We start from the raw sequence: 14,333 nt of genomic DNA, 5'->3' as shown, positions 1-14,333 counted from the left end.
TGCGAAAGCATGCCAGCAAGCGGGGCGTTCGCCGTTGCAGGTCGGACCACCTGCGCTCCAGCTGGCCGATGTTGCGGCGTGATCCAAAGGACCGCAGGCGGGACCGTACCTCCGCATACGCGGAGCGCTTCTGCCGGTTGGTCATGGTTTCTGGCTGGCTGGTGATCCGGCGATCCATGACCTCCGTAAGCACCAGCAGCTCACGCCTGGTGAATGCGGAGGCTCTCATGATGGCAATGGTGTTTTTCTTAAAAATCATTTTTGATAAAGTGTGTAAAAATTTTCTGATTGGCTAATGTATTTTGGAAATTAACAGGAGCAATTTTATTGGTTAGTGTATGAGTCATGTGTTCGACAGGGCCAGAAATCTCTGGAGAGTTAGGATAGGCTTGATGCAGTGACATGCGTAAGCAAATTTAAATAAAGAAATGAACCCAGGGAAATATGCGGGGATACACAGCAATAGTACAATTGTTTAATTGTGGTTCACATGTTTTTTAAACAATACAAGCGAATGTTTCATCCGTACGTATTCTGCGGGTAAACACAAACACAGACAAGAGTAAAGTTTCTTTCATTGTGTTGAAAAAAAACAAACAATTAAGCTAATTGATACATTGATTGGCATGATACGATTGATGGAGGTAGGCAGAATAAAGGAGCAGGTAATCGACATCTGACAAGGCCACTTCCTGTTTATACTTGTGCGTGCGTTCCTTTCAAGCCATTTCGGGGATGTACGCTCGCTATTTCGTACGCTCGTTAGTTAGAGGAGGGGTCGTCAGAGTTCTGGTAGGAATTTTAGATGCGAACGAAAATACGAGCGAGCCATTGAATTTAAATATTTTTGTACGTACGCCTAACGTACGTGCGCCCGCTTGCGAGTGGGTCTGAATGAGGGCCTTGGTTCTAATTCGTCGTCCGGCTTTGGATTTGGATTTGCCAAACTGCGGTGACTGGCTTTGGATTTGGATTTTTTTACAAAAATTGACAAAAAAAGCTAAAATCACATAAATTGGTCTTTTTTTTCTTCCTAGAGTATTATTAACCTCAATAACATTATTTTCCAGTCAATTTAGACCATATCACAGCTTATAATATTGTTTTCAACATTATTGGCCAAAGGTTGCAGTGAGCTGACTGGTTACTAAGCGACAAAGCAGCGGCACAACGACACAGACACCACAGTATAAAGCACATCTATGACACATTGCCACACAGCAGTGGCAGAAATGAAAAGTAGTGCACCCACCCAGTGGGGTACGGCCAGCAGAGTCACAGTACTTGTTTACAAAGTGGGCTACGGCCCTAGGAGTCACAGTGCACAATCTTATTAGCATTACACCGCACATAGGGCCTGATTCACATTACACCATAAAGTAGTGTCTCTTATTTATGTTACGACACATAGTAGTGCCCCTTTTACACAATGCCCACAGTAGTGACCCTTTTACACAATGCCCACAGTAGCGGTGTCCTTACACAATGTCCCCCAGCAGTGGTGCCCCCTATGCAGTCCCCTTAGTAGTACGGTCCACTATGCAGTGCCCCCAGTTGAATGCTCCCCAGTAGTATGCCCCCATTAGCAGGCCCCCCCAGTAGTATGTCCCCCAGTAGTATGGCTCCCCCAGTAGTAGGCTGCCCCAGTAGCAGGCCCCCCCAGTAGTAGGCTGCTCCAGTAGTAGCCCCCCCTGTAGTATGGGCCCCCCCCTGTAGTATGGCCCCCCCTGTAGTAGGCCCCCCCAGTAGTATGGCCCCCCCCAGTAGCAGGTCCCTCAGTAGTATGGCCCCCCCAGTAGCAGACCCCCCCCAGTAGTATAGCCCCCCCCAGTAGCAGGCCCCTCTGTAGTATGGCCCCCCCAGTAGTATAGCCCTGCCCAGTAGCAGACCCCCCCAGTAGTGCAGACCCCCCCAGTAGTATAGCCCCCCCCAGTAGCAGGCCCCTCTGTAGTATGGCCCCCCAATAGTGCAGATCCCCCCCAGTAGTATGGCCCCCCCAGTAGCAGACCCCCCCAGTAGTATAGCCCCCCCAGTAGCAGGCCCCTCTGTAGTATGGCCCCCCCAGTAGTATTGCCTCCCCCAGTAGCAGACCCCCCCCAGTAGTGCAGACCCCCCCCCAGTAGTATAACCCCCCCAGTAGCAGGCCCCTCTGTAGTATGGCCCCCCCAGTAGTATGGCCCCCCCCAGTAGCAGACCCCCCCAGTAGTGCAGACCCCCCCCCCAGTAGCGCCCCCGGACCTTTGACAAGTAAAAAAATAAAAAAAATAAAACTTACCTGTATCCCCGCTCCCGCGCCGTCCGCTCTGTCACACGCTGAGGAGGGAGCCGGAAGACGGAGCTCATGTGTGAGCTCCAGCCGGCTCCCTCCGTGCAGCAGCCAATGAGAGTCTGTGTGACTCTCATTGGCTGCTGTAACAAACACACAGCTGCCGCTGGCGGCTGTGTGTCTGTGTCTGTGTAGGGCAGAGCGCTATCACTGCGCTCTGCCCTACACGCGAGGAGACCTGATGTCGGATTGTCTAGTGAGAATCCGACATCAGGCGGCCGCCGTTCGGCCCCGAACGGGGATCCGAGTCAGGCGGTGAACACCCGAACAGGGTTCGGGTGGACTCGGATCCCCAATGTTCGGAGCGGTTCGGATTCCACAGAATCCGAACCGCTCATCTCTAGTTATAAGGCACAATGATCCCTATGGCTACATGCATTTTATGAAAAGTATCAGTGTTTTTTTTATCAACAAATAGATCTTACTAACTGCTTTGGGGCTCGTTTACATTTGGATGTAAGTAAATTATATGACACGCCCCCCAGATGTAGCAGTACACGCCCACTTTACCGCCGCGATCATAGGTGCTGCTTTCACAATCTCCCTGAAATGCTTTTTCAAAAGTAAGTAAGTATGATTATGACATGAGCAATTGGGTGAACGGTGACCTGACCAGTCCTAAGAAGATTGAGGATTTGCTTGTGGACTACGGGACTTCTGTAATATTATACCTGGTTACTGGTTATGTGCACAATGCAAGATGTTGTTTATGTGATTGAATATATATTGAAGAAGGCGGTTGTAAATGTACTCAGCTAGTACTTTGGATGATGCATCATTTTTAAAAGTGAGAACATTAAGCATAAATAAACAAGCAAAGGTCATTTACGAAGGTGCAAAAGCTGCGATTCTGCATTGCTGACTGCCTTTTCCTGACTTTTTGCATAATAAATAAATACACATATTTTTTAAGGAACGCACTCAGATTTGCATGTCCAGATGGGGCTATCTGTGGGGGGCCAACGCCGTGCATTATGTGACGGGTGGAGCTAGGCCAAGCAGTGTATTCTTTGCCTAACATTTGTGCATCTTGATTTACCTCCCACATGTGAAAACAAGATTTTCTTTTCAGGATGAGATAATTTAAATGAGATTCAAATAATAGAGAGCAGCATTTAGGGGTTTTTTTAGGGGGGAGGGGGGGTTACGTATATAAAATAAATAGTATCTGTTATGAATGACGTAATGTATAAAAAAGCAAGCAATATTTTAAATAAAATAGGAAATGAGTTCATCAGATGGTCTTAATGTTATGATAGGCAGGTGACATTTCTCTATGGTCAGCAACCCAGCAAAAGATTAAGCAGAACATTTATTAGAAATCCTAGTAGCAGGACAGATATGCACATTTGCCCAAAATTAGATGCTCTGCACAGTGGCAGATCTTACACATTGTAAATCACCTTTATTGTAAAAACAGTATTGATTTGTATAATGCATAAACGTGAGCAAAACAAGAGGAGTAAAAAGGAAATGAACAAACAATATATAGGAAATAGGTTCATCATTATCTTTCACTACACGGTAGCAGGTTGCCAGTGATGCATACCTGCCTACTTTTGAAAAAGCATTTCAGGGAGATTGTGAAAGCATCACCAATGAACGTGGCCGTAAAGTGGGCGTGTGCTGCTACATCTGAGAGGCGTGTCATAAAATTGATTTACATCCACATGTAAATGAGCCCCAAAGCAGTTAGTAAGATCTACTTGTTGATGAAAACACACTAATACTTCTCAGAAAATAAATGTAACCATAGGGATCATTGTGCCTTATAACCAATGCAAGGAAATTATACTAATGATCCAATTTGAATGTATATATCTGTTTTTTCTTTTATATAACAGAGTCATAATGGGGGTAAGGTGAAATGAGGGAGATTGAAAGACTCTTCAGGGAGACAGGGAGATTGCTGCTATTTCAGGGAGTCTCCCTGACAATGAGGGAGAGTTGGCAAGTATGCAGTGATGTAGTATTATTGTGCTTCTCTAACTGAGTAGACAGTGTGCAGCTTACAGGCTTACATACTTGCTCTGCAGAAATGCACTGTGGTTTGGTAGTTGCATACAGTAGGGGAAGGGCAAGTGATATCACATCAGCCTCACATCAGCCTCACCAGTTTTACCTGTAATTGGAACATGATGTAAGTGGGTTTGGCTGGGGAGGAATGGTGATGTTTCATAAACTGTAGTTGGTAAGGACTTCAGAGCTACAGGGAAGTCTTGTGTTAGTCCTGAACAATATATATTAGCTTCATGATTTGTATCTAAGTATTTCAACTCTGTGATTTGCTGGTCTTTACCGGTGCGCTCCAAATGCGATTTTAGGCATAATGTTTTTCTCCTTTGCTCACAATAAGCATGTCACTCAATTTCCGCTAAATTCTGTGCAAAGTAACTGCTTAGAAAGATCAGAAAAATTCACATTAGGAGTGAGTGCACCTAATATATATATATATATATATCACTCCAAATATTCAAAAACAACCGCCCAGGTGCCCTCAGAGGGATATTGAACAATACCCAAAAGTATAGGAGACAAAAAACTGCGGCACTCACGGGACCTTTAAAAGAAGACTCCTGACAGTACTGTATCAGCTTTCAAAGTTTCAGTCTATTCGACTTTTATCAAGAACCATATATATGGTATCTGTGGTCCAGCACTCTCACCTTATATCTTGTAATTTGCTGGGGTGCTTCTATGAGGGAATTGGTATGAAATACCGCCGGCGGTTCGATTCCCGTCATCGGCAGCCCGACAGGAGCAGAGTGCGACGCAGCGGAAGGCCGACAGCGCTGGAAATCCCGATCGTGGATAGGTAAGTATCCACTAACCTAACCTAACCCCCCTAACCCTCCTTAGGGGTGCCTAACCCTAACTTCCCCCCCAAGTGCCTAACCCTAATCCCTCCTCTAAGTGCCTAACCCTAACCACCCCCTTCCCCGCTGCCTAACCCTAAGTCCCCCCCGGGGGTGCCTAACCCTAACCCTCCCTCCCCCTAGCCTAACCCTAACCCTCCCGGGGGGGTGCCTAACCCTAAGTCCCCCCCGGGGGTGCCTAACCCTGACCCTCCGTCCCCCTAGCCTAACCCTAACCCTCCCGGGGGGGTGCCTAACCCTAAGTCCCCCCCGGGAGCCCTAAACCTAACCGTCCCCCCCCGCGGCTGTCCGCTCGCGGCTCCCGGCATCACTACGATCGTGATGCCGGGCACCGGTCTCCCGGCGTCGGGGAAATGCGGTCGTCTACATCTAGACGTGCGGCATTTTCACCCTTGCCGGGATAAGACAGTCGGGAAGCCGGCTGCCTCCCTCTATGAGTAACCCAACGATAAAGGATATCACATCTACTATATGTAGAGAGATAGGCACTCGCCAGACTTTTGAAGTCAAAAACGTATGTGTGTGTGTGTGTATGACAAGGGTTCCAGAGTGGAATCGAAACGTTGGCAACTATGGATTATGTGCATGCTAATAAAGCTTACAGTATGTTTTTTACTTCAAAAGTCTGCCGAGTGCCTTTCTCTCTACGTATTGTAGATGTGCTATCATATATACTGTGTGTGTGTGTGTGTGTATATATATATATATATATTATATATATATATCTACATGGAAATACAAAATGTCACAATATTTATATTAATTAAGAGTTGCCTTAAAAGTACTTAAAATTATATTATAGTTCATAAAATAATCTTGAAAGATTCATAATATATCTAATTTTACATTTAGAAAACAGAGAGGAGTAAAACATCAATCATCATGTGTTTATACAGTATCTGAAACTGTTTATTAAATTATTTCATACTGTGTACAGATATATACGGTGGTACAAAAACTTTTTTCAGCTTTCAATTGGAAACCCAGCCTGAAGACTGAAGATGGGAGCATTGTGTCCTCAAATCCTGCAATATCTATGGATACTTTATTATGCATATACAATTTCTCTTGTCTTCTTCTGCTACAAGCTCAATTTGCATTTCATCATGTTTCAGACATGCACATTTTACCTTTTGGGGTTTATAAACTGTATATTCAAGATCAATTCACTACACTTTTAATCTTTTGCGTAATCCTGAATTCCAGGTTGTGTTATGTTTTTCACCTGTGGGCTTCACATTAAGAACCAGAGCACGAAAATTCCCAGCCTTGGTGAACTGTACAGCTATAGACTGGTTCCACTCGTGGCCGCCGGTTGCCCTGCAGTCTGTCAGCAGCAGCTTCATTCAGAAGCTGGATGGACCTGATGTAAGTAATACAATGAGATGATACTTTGTGCACCAGACCAATTCCTTCTGTAGATGTCTGTATCCATGGCATAAAAGCACATAACAACCATTACTGTAAGTGCAGTTACCCAACATAAGGGGAATCGGTATGATTTACCGCCGGACCCATGCCTGGCGGTTCAAATCCCGACAGCGGCGGCCCGACAAGGATGAAAATCCCGATTGTCCCCAGGTAAGTACTCACTAACCCATTCTACCCACTAACCTTAACCCTCCCTTAGGGGTACCTAACCCTATCCTTCCCCCCCAGTGCCTAACCCTAACCCCCCTCTAAGTGCCTAAACCTAACCCCCCCTTCCCCGCTGCCTAAACCTAAATCCCCCCCGGGGGTGCCTAACCCTCCCTCCCCCTAGCCTAACCCTAACCTCCCGGGGGGGTGCCTAAACCTAAGTTCCCCCCGGGAACCCTAAACCTAACCCTCCCCCCCGCGCTCGGCGCTTGGCGTCTCTTCGATCGGGATGCTGGGGCAACGGTCTCCCGGCATCGGTAAAATGACAGGCATCTAGATTTAGATGCCTGTCATTTAACCCTTGCCCAGATTAAGCAGTCGGGAAGCCGGCTGTCGGGATTAGGACCGCCGGCTTCCCGACTGCATACCACATAAGTATGTGTCTTGGTGCAAAATTGACACACTGCCCACGCAAAACTTGTGTCCATATTGAGTTGCACATCATGCATTTACCCCCCCTGAGTTTGCAGAAGATCAGGGTCTTTGTGCAGTAAAGCCATGAAGACGCAGGTTAAGCATGTAACCTTGTGTTTCATTTTGCATTACACAGATCTTTAAGTACATTAGTAGGTAGCATTGGTTGATTCATGCTCTGGTACAAAGACCTGTTGGTCTTCAAATGCACTTCAACCACCATTAAAGGTTCCTTGTGCCGCTACTGATACCTGCGTCCTGTGGAAACCTTGATTTGGGTACATAAAACACCAAGTGGAATGATGGCGCAAGCTACTGTAGTTACTCAGTGGATCTCCCTTTTACTCCTCCAATTTCACTAAAATAGTGTACTGTCATCAAGACTCAGGGAAGATTAGAATCAAGTTGAGGTAGCAAGCGTCAAAGTATATTTTAAGATGAATCTGTTGCCATTGCGTAGGCTTTGCAGTACTATGCATACTGTTTACCATAAACGCCAAACCATTGATAATCCCGCCTTTCAGTACCATAGCTTACCACATGGGCTGACTTCCATTATAATGGGGACACCGCAAGTGCCCCCATCCTATAGTGAAAACAAGCCCCAAGATGTTAAGCACAAGGCAGGTGCCTCTATGGAGAGAGGGCCCCGTCCGCCATTCCTATAAAAGTTACAGCAAGATTGGTACCCGTGCAGGTACAACTTTATCACCCTAGTTGTCACAGTATAATGGACTGAGGGCTCTTTATTTATATTTCCAAAATAAATATCATCCCCAGGGACTTTCAGTTAGATATTCTCTAGAGCCTTCATACCACTTATTCTTGATGCTCCTACCCCATACTGTTAATTGTAGCCATCCTCCAAATAACTGCAGCCTGTAGATTGCAGAAATCCCATCCTCGAATTGTCATGATAATTCCTATACACAATTATTTTTGTACCTAGAGCTGAAATTTATGGAATTTATGGAACATTTACAAAAGTGTCTTAAAATTAATATTTTCCGATAATAACTGGATGCATACGTTAAATACACCTTTTTGTGCCATTGAACTATATATTTAGTATTTTAAATCAGAGATCTTATTTTTGTCTAGGTTCTTGGTGCTTCCAATTTATGATTCATTGTCTTAATTGCCGGGGAATAAATAAGGGTATTTATTTTAAATGTGAACTGTTCAGTACAATTTCCAGCTGAAGAACATCTGCTCAAATGAAATCAGAATTGTCTACAGCACTAAACGTACGGACGCGATATTAAAACACTTTAAAAAATATATTTGTATTAACATTTCATTACTTCTTTTCTATTGACTGCAAAATTTAAGACAGCGTTTTTTTGTGGTTTTTTTACCAATTACTTTTTGAATAATGGCATCAATTATGTACTACTTTAGGAATAACTTCTGCCACAGCTGAATGTGTTATTTGTGTTCAGTTCATTCAAGCTTTTATATGGTTATTTAGGAGTCAACTCTGAACAGAATCCTCCTGGGTATTTTTTCCAAGTTGTAGGCTGCCTGTGGCTTTACATACACCATGCTGGTATAATATATACTCCCATTCCTATTTTTTTGTGAACTCCCCCTACTGCCAAATATATTTACAGTAATTGCAAACATTTCCTGAACATAAAGTGCACTTATTTCTTGTAAGTTCTTGTACTTTCTTTGCATGTAATAGAATTTTATTCTTAAACTTTACATATTTCTATTTGGACATACTGTATTTTATTGACTGAGAAGCACTGTACATTACTGTTCAAAAACAACTTACTGTAGCAACTCATGTCCACAAAAGTGTATTTTGTTTTGAAAATCTTTTATCCCAGTGGCTCCTAAACTAGGTGCCATGGGGAACTTGTAGATGTGGTGGTCCAGGACTAGAACAAATTATTGATGTGATAGACTAAAATATGTCGATATTCAGAAACGAAACCCTGTCCATCACCATAAAACTGAACCCAAGGATGACAAGTAAACACAATTTGCTTTAATTTTTTTATTTTTTTTCAATAAGAAACTTTTGGCCCAGGGATGCCAAGGAAAAATGCTGATACTTTAATGCGCCGTGAATTAAGAAAGTTTGGGAACCACTGTGTTTTACCTTCACTCATGGAATATACAAGCTACATCACCCAGCTGGTGAATATATTTTTTGCATACAGATAAAACCACATTTTTTTGTGTTTAAAACAAAACAAATAATTAGCATTCTTATGCAAAGTGGTGACGCTCAAACTGCTGTCTATTAAAACAAAAGTCACTTGATACAATAGATGAGCAGTTCAGTTTTTACTTTCTACTTTTCTCCAAAGTAGCGCAAGTGCGGATTAGTTCAGATTTATTTTATTGGCTATCCAAAGCACGCGAGAGCCGGATAGCCAATATGATGCTGTTCTTGAGATCCGAATATAACCTAGTAACACCGAACCTATAATCTCTACTTGATATTGTACATGTCAACTGAAATCACCAGGACTGAAGTCGAAGAAATATTTGATAGGTTGTAAAGAAGGGTACGCTCATGTAATTCAAAAAGTTGTTCAGACTTTGCTCGTTGTGTGATGCTGAGAGCTGCCATTTTTTCCATGAAAGTCAAACACGCATTTTCAGCATTGATTTTAATGAAGGAATAGATAGACGTGTTAGCCATAGTATATACTAGAGCAGACATTTTTGCACGTAATTTGCCAGTATACATATTACAATTAAAAAAATTTAAATAAATAAATACATTTCTCTACATATTTCTTTCTTTACGTGTATCGTCTACTCTGAGAGAGCTTGCCCATATTTGAAGAAAATAACTAATTTACTGAGTTTTACGCTTTCAGTTGATCGAGGTTATTAATGTAAATAATAATATGTTTTGTCGATGATCAGGATATTTACACACATCATGCCAAACGTATTGTTTACATCCACCTCATGACAGTTTGAAATTATTTTCAGATGTCTCAGTTTTGTTGGTATTCCTTATCATTATTTATTTTTATTTTTTATTTTTTTAGCTTAGCAAAGCAAATTGTACATTTGTTTTCCCAAGGCTTTATAGGTGAATTTATGTTCGATTTTGAAATAAACATACAAAACCGAACAAGAAACCACTATTCAAAATCAACACAAATCGAATTAGTTTTTTAATTCGAATCTTCATAAATGTGGGATTTTGACCGTAAAAACGAATGTCGATTTGATTCGATTTCAGTTGATTTAAATTAATCATAAAATCAAATGCAAAATTGAACTTTAGGAAATATACCACTGTCTTTCCACTCTGTTTTGCCAACACACAGCTTCAGTTTAAATGGAACTAATAGTGTACTGAAAAAGCATACAGGTCCAAGCGCTCAGCCCTCAAGGATATAAACAAATCCCAGTTTTTTGTCAGGATAAATGCAATATTAAAAGAACAAATGTTTTATATATAGTTACGTTTGTAGTTCCACTTTGAGTCCAGTTAAAAATAATAATAAAAGTCAGCCCAATCTTGATTTCCTCAACATGTATAAGTTTTCAACACCATGGATCCAATGCTAATCTGTGTTTCCTCATGTAAATATATAAAACAGAGGGAAAAACACATACATAGTTTAAAACCATCAAACAATTTATTTCACTTAAAAAACACACATAAAAATGGCTGCGTACCATATATGTCCATTTTCAGAAAAGGTACAGTCAAAAGCATATAAGGGTCATTTAAATAGGCTCCCCCTACTAAGCTATACCTCCTTTTCTCCAGGTAATGGTACTGCTGCCTCTGACATCCACCAACGCGTTTCGACCCACACTGGGTCTTTTTCAAGGTGTGTATTTGTTACTTAGAATCAGGTATTTATAGGTGCTAGAAGTCACCTCCCACTTCCTGTAATAGGTGGGCCTGCAATCAATCTTAAATCTTATCAAAAGCATCCTTATATTATATATAGTCTGTTTCTCCCTTCATGAATAACTCCATTCTTGCCACATGGCTCGATTATCCCACTTAAAAAAGAGTGCACATAGCAAAATAACAGGTTTTAATGAATTATCGCCATGCGTTCTTCACTGTGGAACGCAAGATGTCACTTCCGGTTTTGCGGCAGACAATGTCTTCCGCTCTATCCAAGCTTGTGACGTCCTTTCAGTGCGCCCTTCAAGAGTGACGCACCTGTCCAGGGAGGCTCCATACCACCGTGTTCCTCCTATGGGCGGAATTCAATTGATTACGCGGTCCGGATCTCCCGTCTAAAGTGACAGGAGATCGCGGGCCGCTATTCAATTGATGCCATTTTTCGCGCTGATCGCGCCCATAGAGGTCAGGTTTAGCCACGTAAAGCAGCTAAACCCGACCAAAGTGCTGGGCGCAACCCCGAAAAGTGATGTTTGGGCACCCAAACTGGTCACTTTTCGCACATTTCAGCTCTCATCCCCCTGGGGCTGCGAGCTGAAATGTAGCGCTGGCAGCTGATCGCGCCCGACAGGAGCAAGAATTGAATAGCTCTGTCGGGCACGGTATGGGCTGGAATCAATTCAATTCCGTCCTATATGTCTAACACACAGCGAAACCCGGAAGTGACGTACCTCATGGGAGGATGCGATGCAAACTCTCGCTTTTCTTCTTACTTTTTGTGTACATCAAACACTAGAGGTGTCCTATACATGAACACTAGAGGGAAATCATCGGTGTCCATTAGTGGTTAGTCCATCCCAATACAAAAATGTATGTAGTATACTTGGATTTAATAGACCTGACAGGTAGGAGATATACACTTGGTGTTACAAGGTGATCCTGCAAATGTAGGCAGAACCGTCTATAGTACCACCCAGCCAGGGAGAAGTGGCGCACTTACAGAAAAATGCCTGGAACTCGCCAAGGCTGAGAGACCTGAATTGAATTCCCTGGATATCCACTAGTGGACACACTCACTACTGGGGGGAGATTTATCAAACATCGGAGAGAGATCAAGTACCAACCAATCAGCTTCTAACTGTCATTTTTCAAACACAGCCTGTAAAGTGACAGTTAGAAGCTGATTGGTCTGCTTCTAACTGTTTATCTCTCTCCACTTTTTCTCTCCAAAGTTTGATACATCTACCCCCTTTGTCTTATATATTAAACACTGGGTTCACTGCGGCCCCTGTAGCTGATCCCAGGTGATAGGAATGCAGCGAAATTCCTCTGACACCAGACTGCCAAATGATTCTTGCCTGTAACAAACTCAGACTTATAAAGGGACAATGTACCAGCTGGCTGCTGCTGTATTACAGCACAGCGATAGAAAATAAAATAAGCCGTGTGACAAGTTACCAGGTGCTGCATACACAGAGAGGAAAACTACTGCTGAATCCTGCACACAGTTCTTTCCGTCACTTCAACGTTTCACCATTACACCGAAACGGTTGGAGAACGGTTATTTGAGCAATGATACATTTCCCTAATGTTCCGTATAAATATCAGTGACCTGGAGCAAAATAACCTACACTTTTTTTTTTTTCATCAAACATTATGCTTTTAGCGTATACCAGGAGAACCAAGTTGAGCAGAACCCATTAATGTCACAGTAATCAGTTACCAGTGGAAATAAATAATTCATGACAAAAGGAATTAGTCTAATTAGCAGGCTGCTTGAGTCCTTTGATAAAACCCAGCTCCGATTCCGTGAAGGGCAGGAAGTGTTGTCATCATTCAGCCCTGAAGAGATTAGCATCTATTATGAATGAGGTTAGACACCCTAGTGTAGCCATGTGTGTCGTGGAGACAAACTTAATATGTTCTAGAGTCGGATACTGGTTGTCTCCCCCAACAGATCATGGTTTCTACTGGGCTATTGTATGTAACAACAAGCAGAGATCATCCTTGCCCTCATTCTTCCCCTGTCCATCAACCTGACAAGTGTGAAAATACATTTGCCATGCAAAGCAGGGGAGCAGGGCCTGAATGCCGGCAACAGAATTAAGCCCACATGCAAGAAATCTGTCATCTTTCGCGCAAGTAGCGACGGTTAATGCGGTCAAAGAAAATATTTGGTTATAAATATCTAAGAGGAGGTGTTTTAAGATGACGTGTTTGTGGCAGCTTTCAATCATTTCTGGTCCTGATTGTATCATAAAAAAAATTAAGAAAGTTCTGAAATATTAATAAGTTACAATACATTGAACACTTCATTATACACGACTGGCACAAGGCAATAAGGACAGTATTGGGTTAACGTTTATTAGATAAATCCATTGCCAATTTTTTTTTTTTGTTGCCAATAGTTATTATCGGTTCTGCGAGCAATGCCAATTTTTAGACATGAATTTCACAACAGTGGGAATTAATGTAACTTTTCTCCACTTACCACTTACCTGTGTTGGGGGAATTATAGTTATTTGCACTTGTTTCACGTTATATTAAATTTCTAATTTTTTAAAAAATAATTAAAGATGTAAGATGCCTGTGATGTAGTGTGCACATGTGTCGCACTTACGTTAGCCCTGAGACAGTGTGTATATATATGTATATATATATATATATATATATATATATACATATATATATATATATATATATATATATATATATATATATATATATTAGAGATGTACGGGTCCGGTTTTACTAGGATCTTTTAGCCACATTAGCGCAAGTACAGATTCATTTGGATTTATCTTATTGGCTATCCAAAACACGTGAGAGCCGGTGAGCCAATAAGATAAATCCAAACAAATCTGAGCTATATATATTATTTATTTATTTTTAAATCTCTTTATTTATATGGGTAGATGACAGATAAAAATATACAGCAGAGTCATAATAAGGTATACAACTAAACAATAGAATATAAAGAAGTGGTGAGCAATTCTAATACTCTAGAGTAAGGTTCAGTTCAATATTGGAACAGTTCTATGAAAATGAATAAACCAAGGGGTCCAAACTTCTTGGAATTTTGGAATTTTATCATGAAGGAGAGCAGTAATATATTCCATGGAGGCGGTGTGCCAAAGTCTGTTAATTAGCGCTGTAATAGAAGCAGCATTAGATTGTTTCTAATTAGTGGCTATCAAAAGTTTAGCTGCATTAAACACATGATTACATCGTTTGTTAT

General features: G+C 42.0%; 1 protein-coding gene across 2 annotated transcripts in view; it reads left to right on the top strand.

Moving 5' to 3' along the window:
* Nucleotides 1-14,333, top strand: part of LOC148543364 (dynein axonemal heavy chain 11-like) — a 361,950-nt gene that overhangs the window by 146,906 nt on the left and 200,711 nt on the right. Inside the window, exon 20 of one of the 2 annotated variants that reach the window (XM_088472011.1) lies at nt 6,409-6,560. In XM_088472011.1, the coding sequence (XP_088328137.1) occupies nt 6,409-6,560 (152 nt within the window). Of the gene's footprint in view, nt 1-6,408; nt 6,571-14,333 lie in introns of both variants that reach the window. The other variant, XM_088472001.1, reaches the window with a different exon arrangement.

Source organism: Taudactylus pleione, unplaced genomic scaffold (assembly GCF_031769625.1).
Source record: "Taudactylus pleione unplaced genomic scaffold, aTauple2 ptg000004l, whole genome shotgun sequence".
Taxonomy (NCBI): domain Eukaryota; kingdom Metazoa; phylum Chordata; class Amphibia; order Anura; family Myobatrachidae; genus Taudactylus; species Taudactylus pleione.
This window is presented reverse-complemented; position numbering and strand designations above follow the sequence as displayed.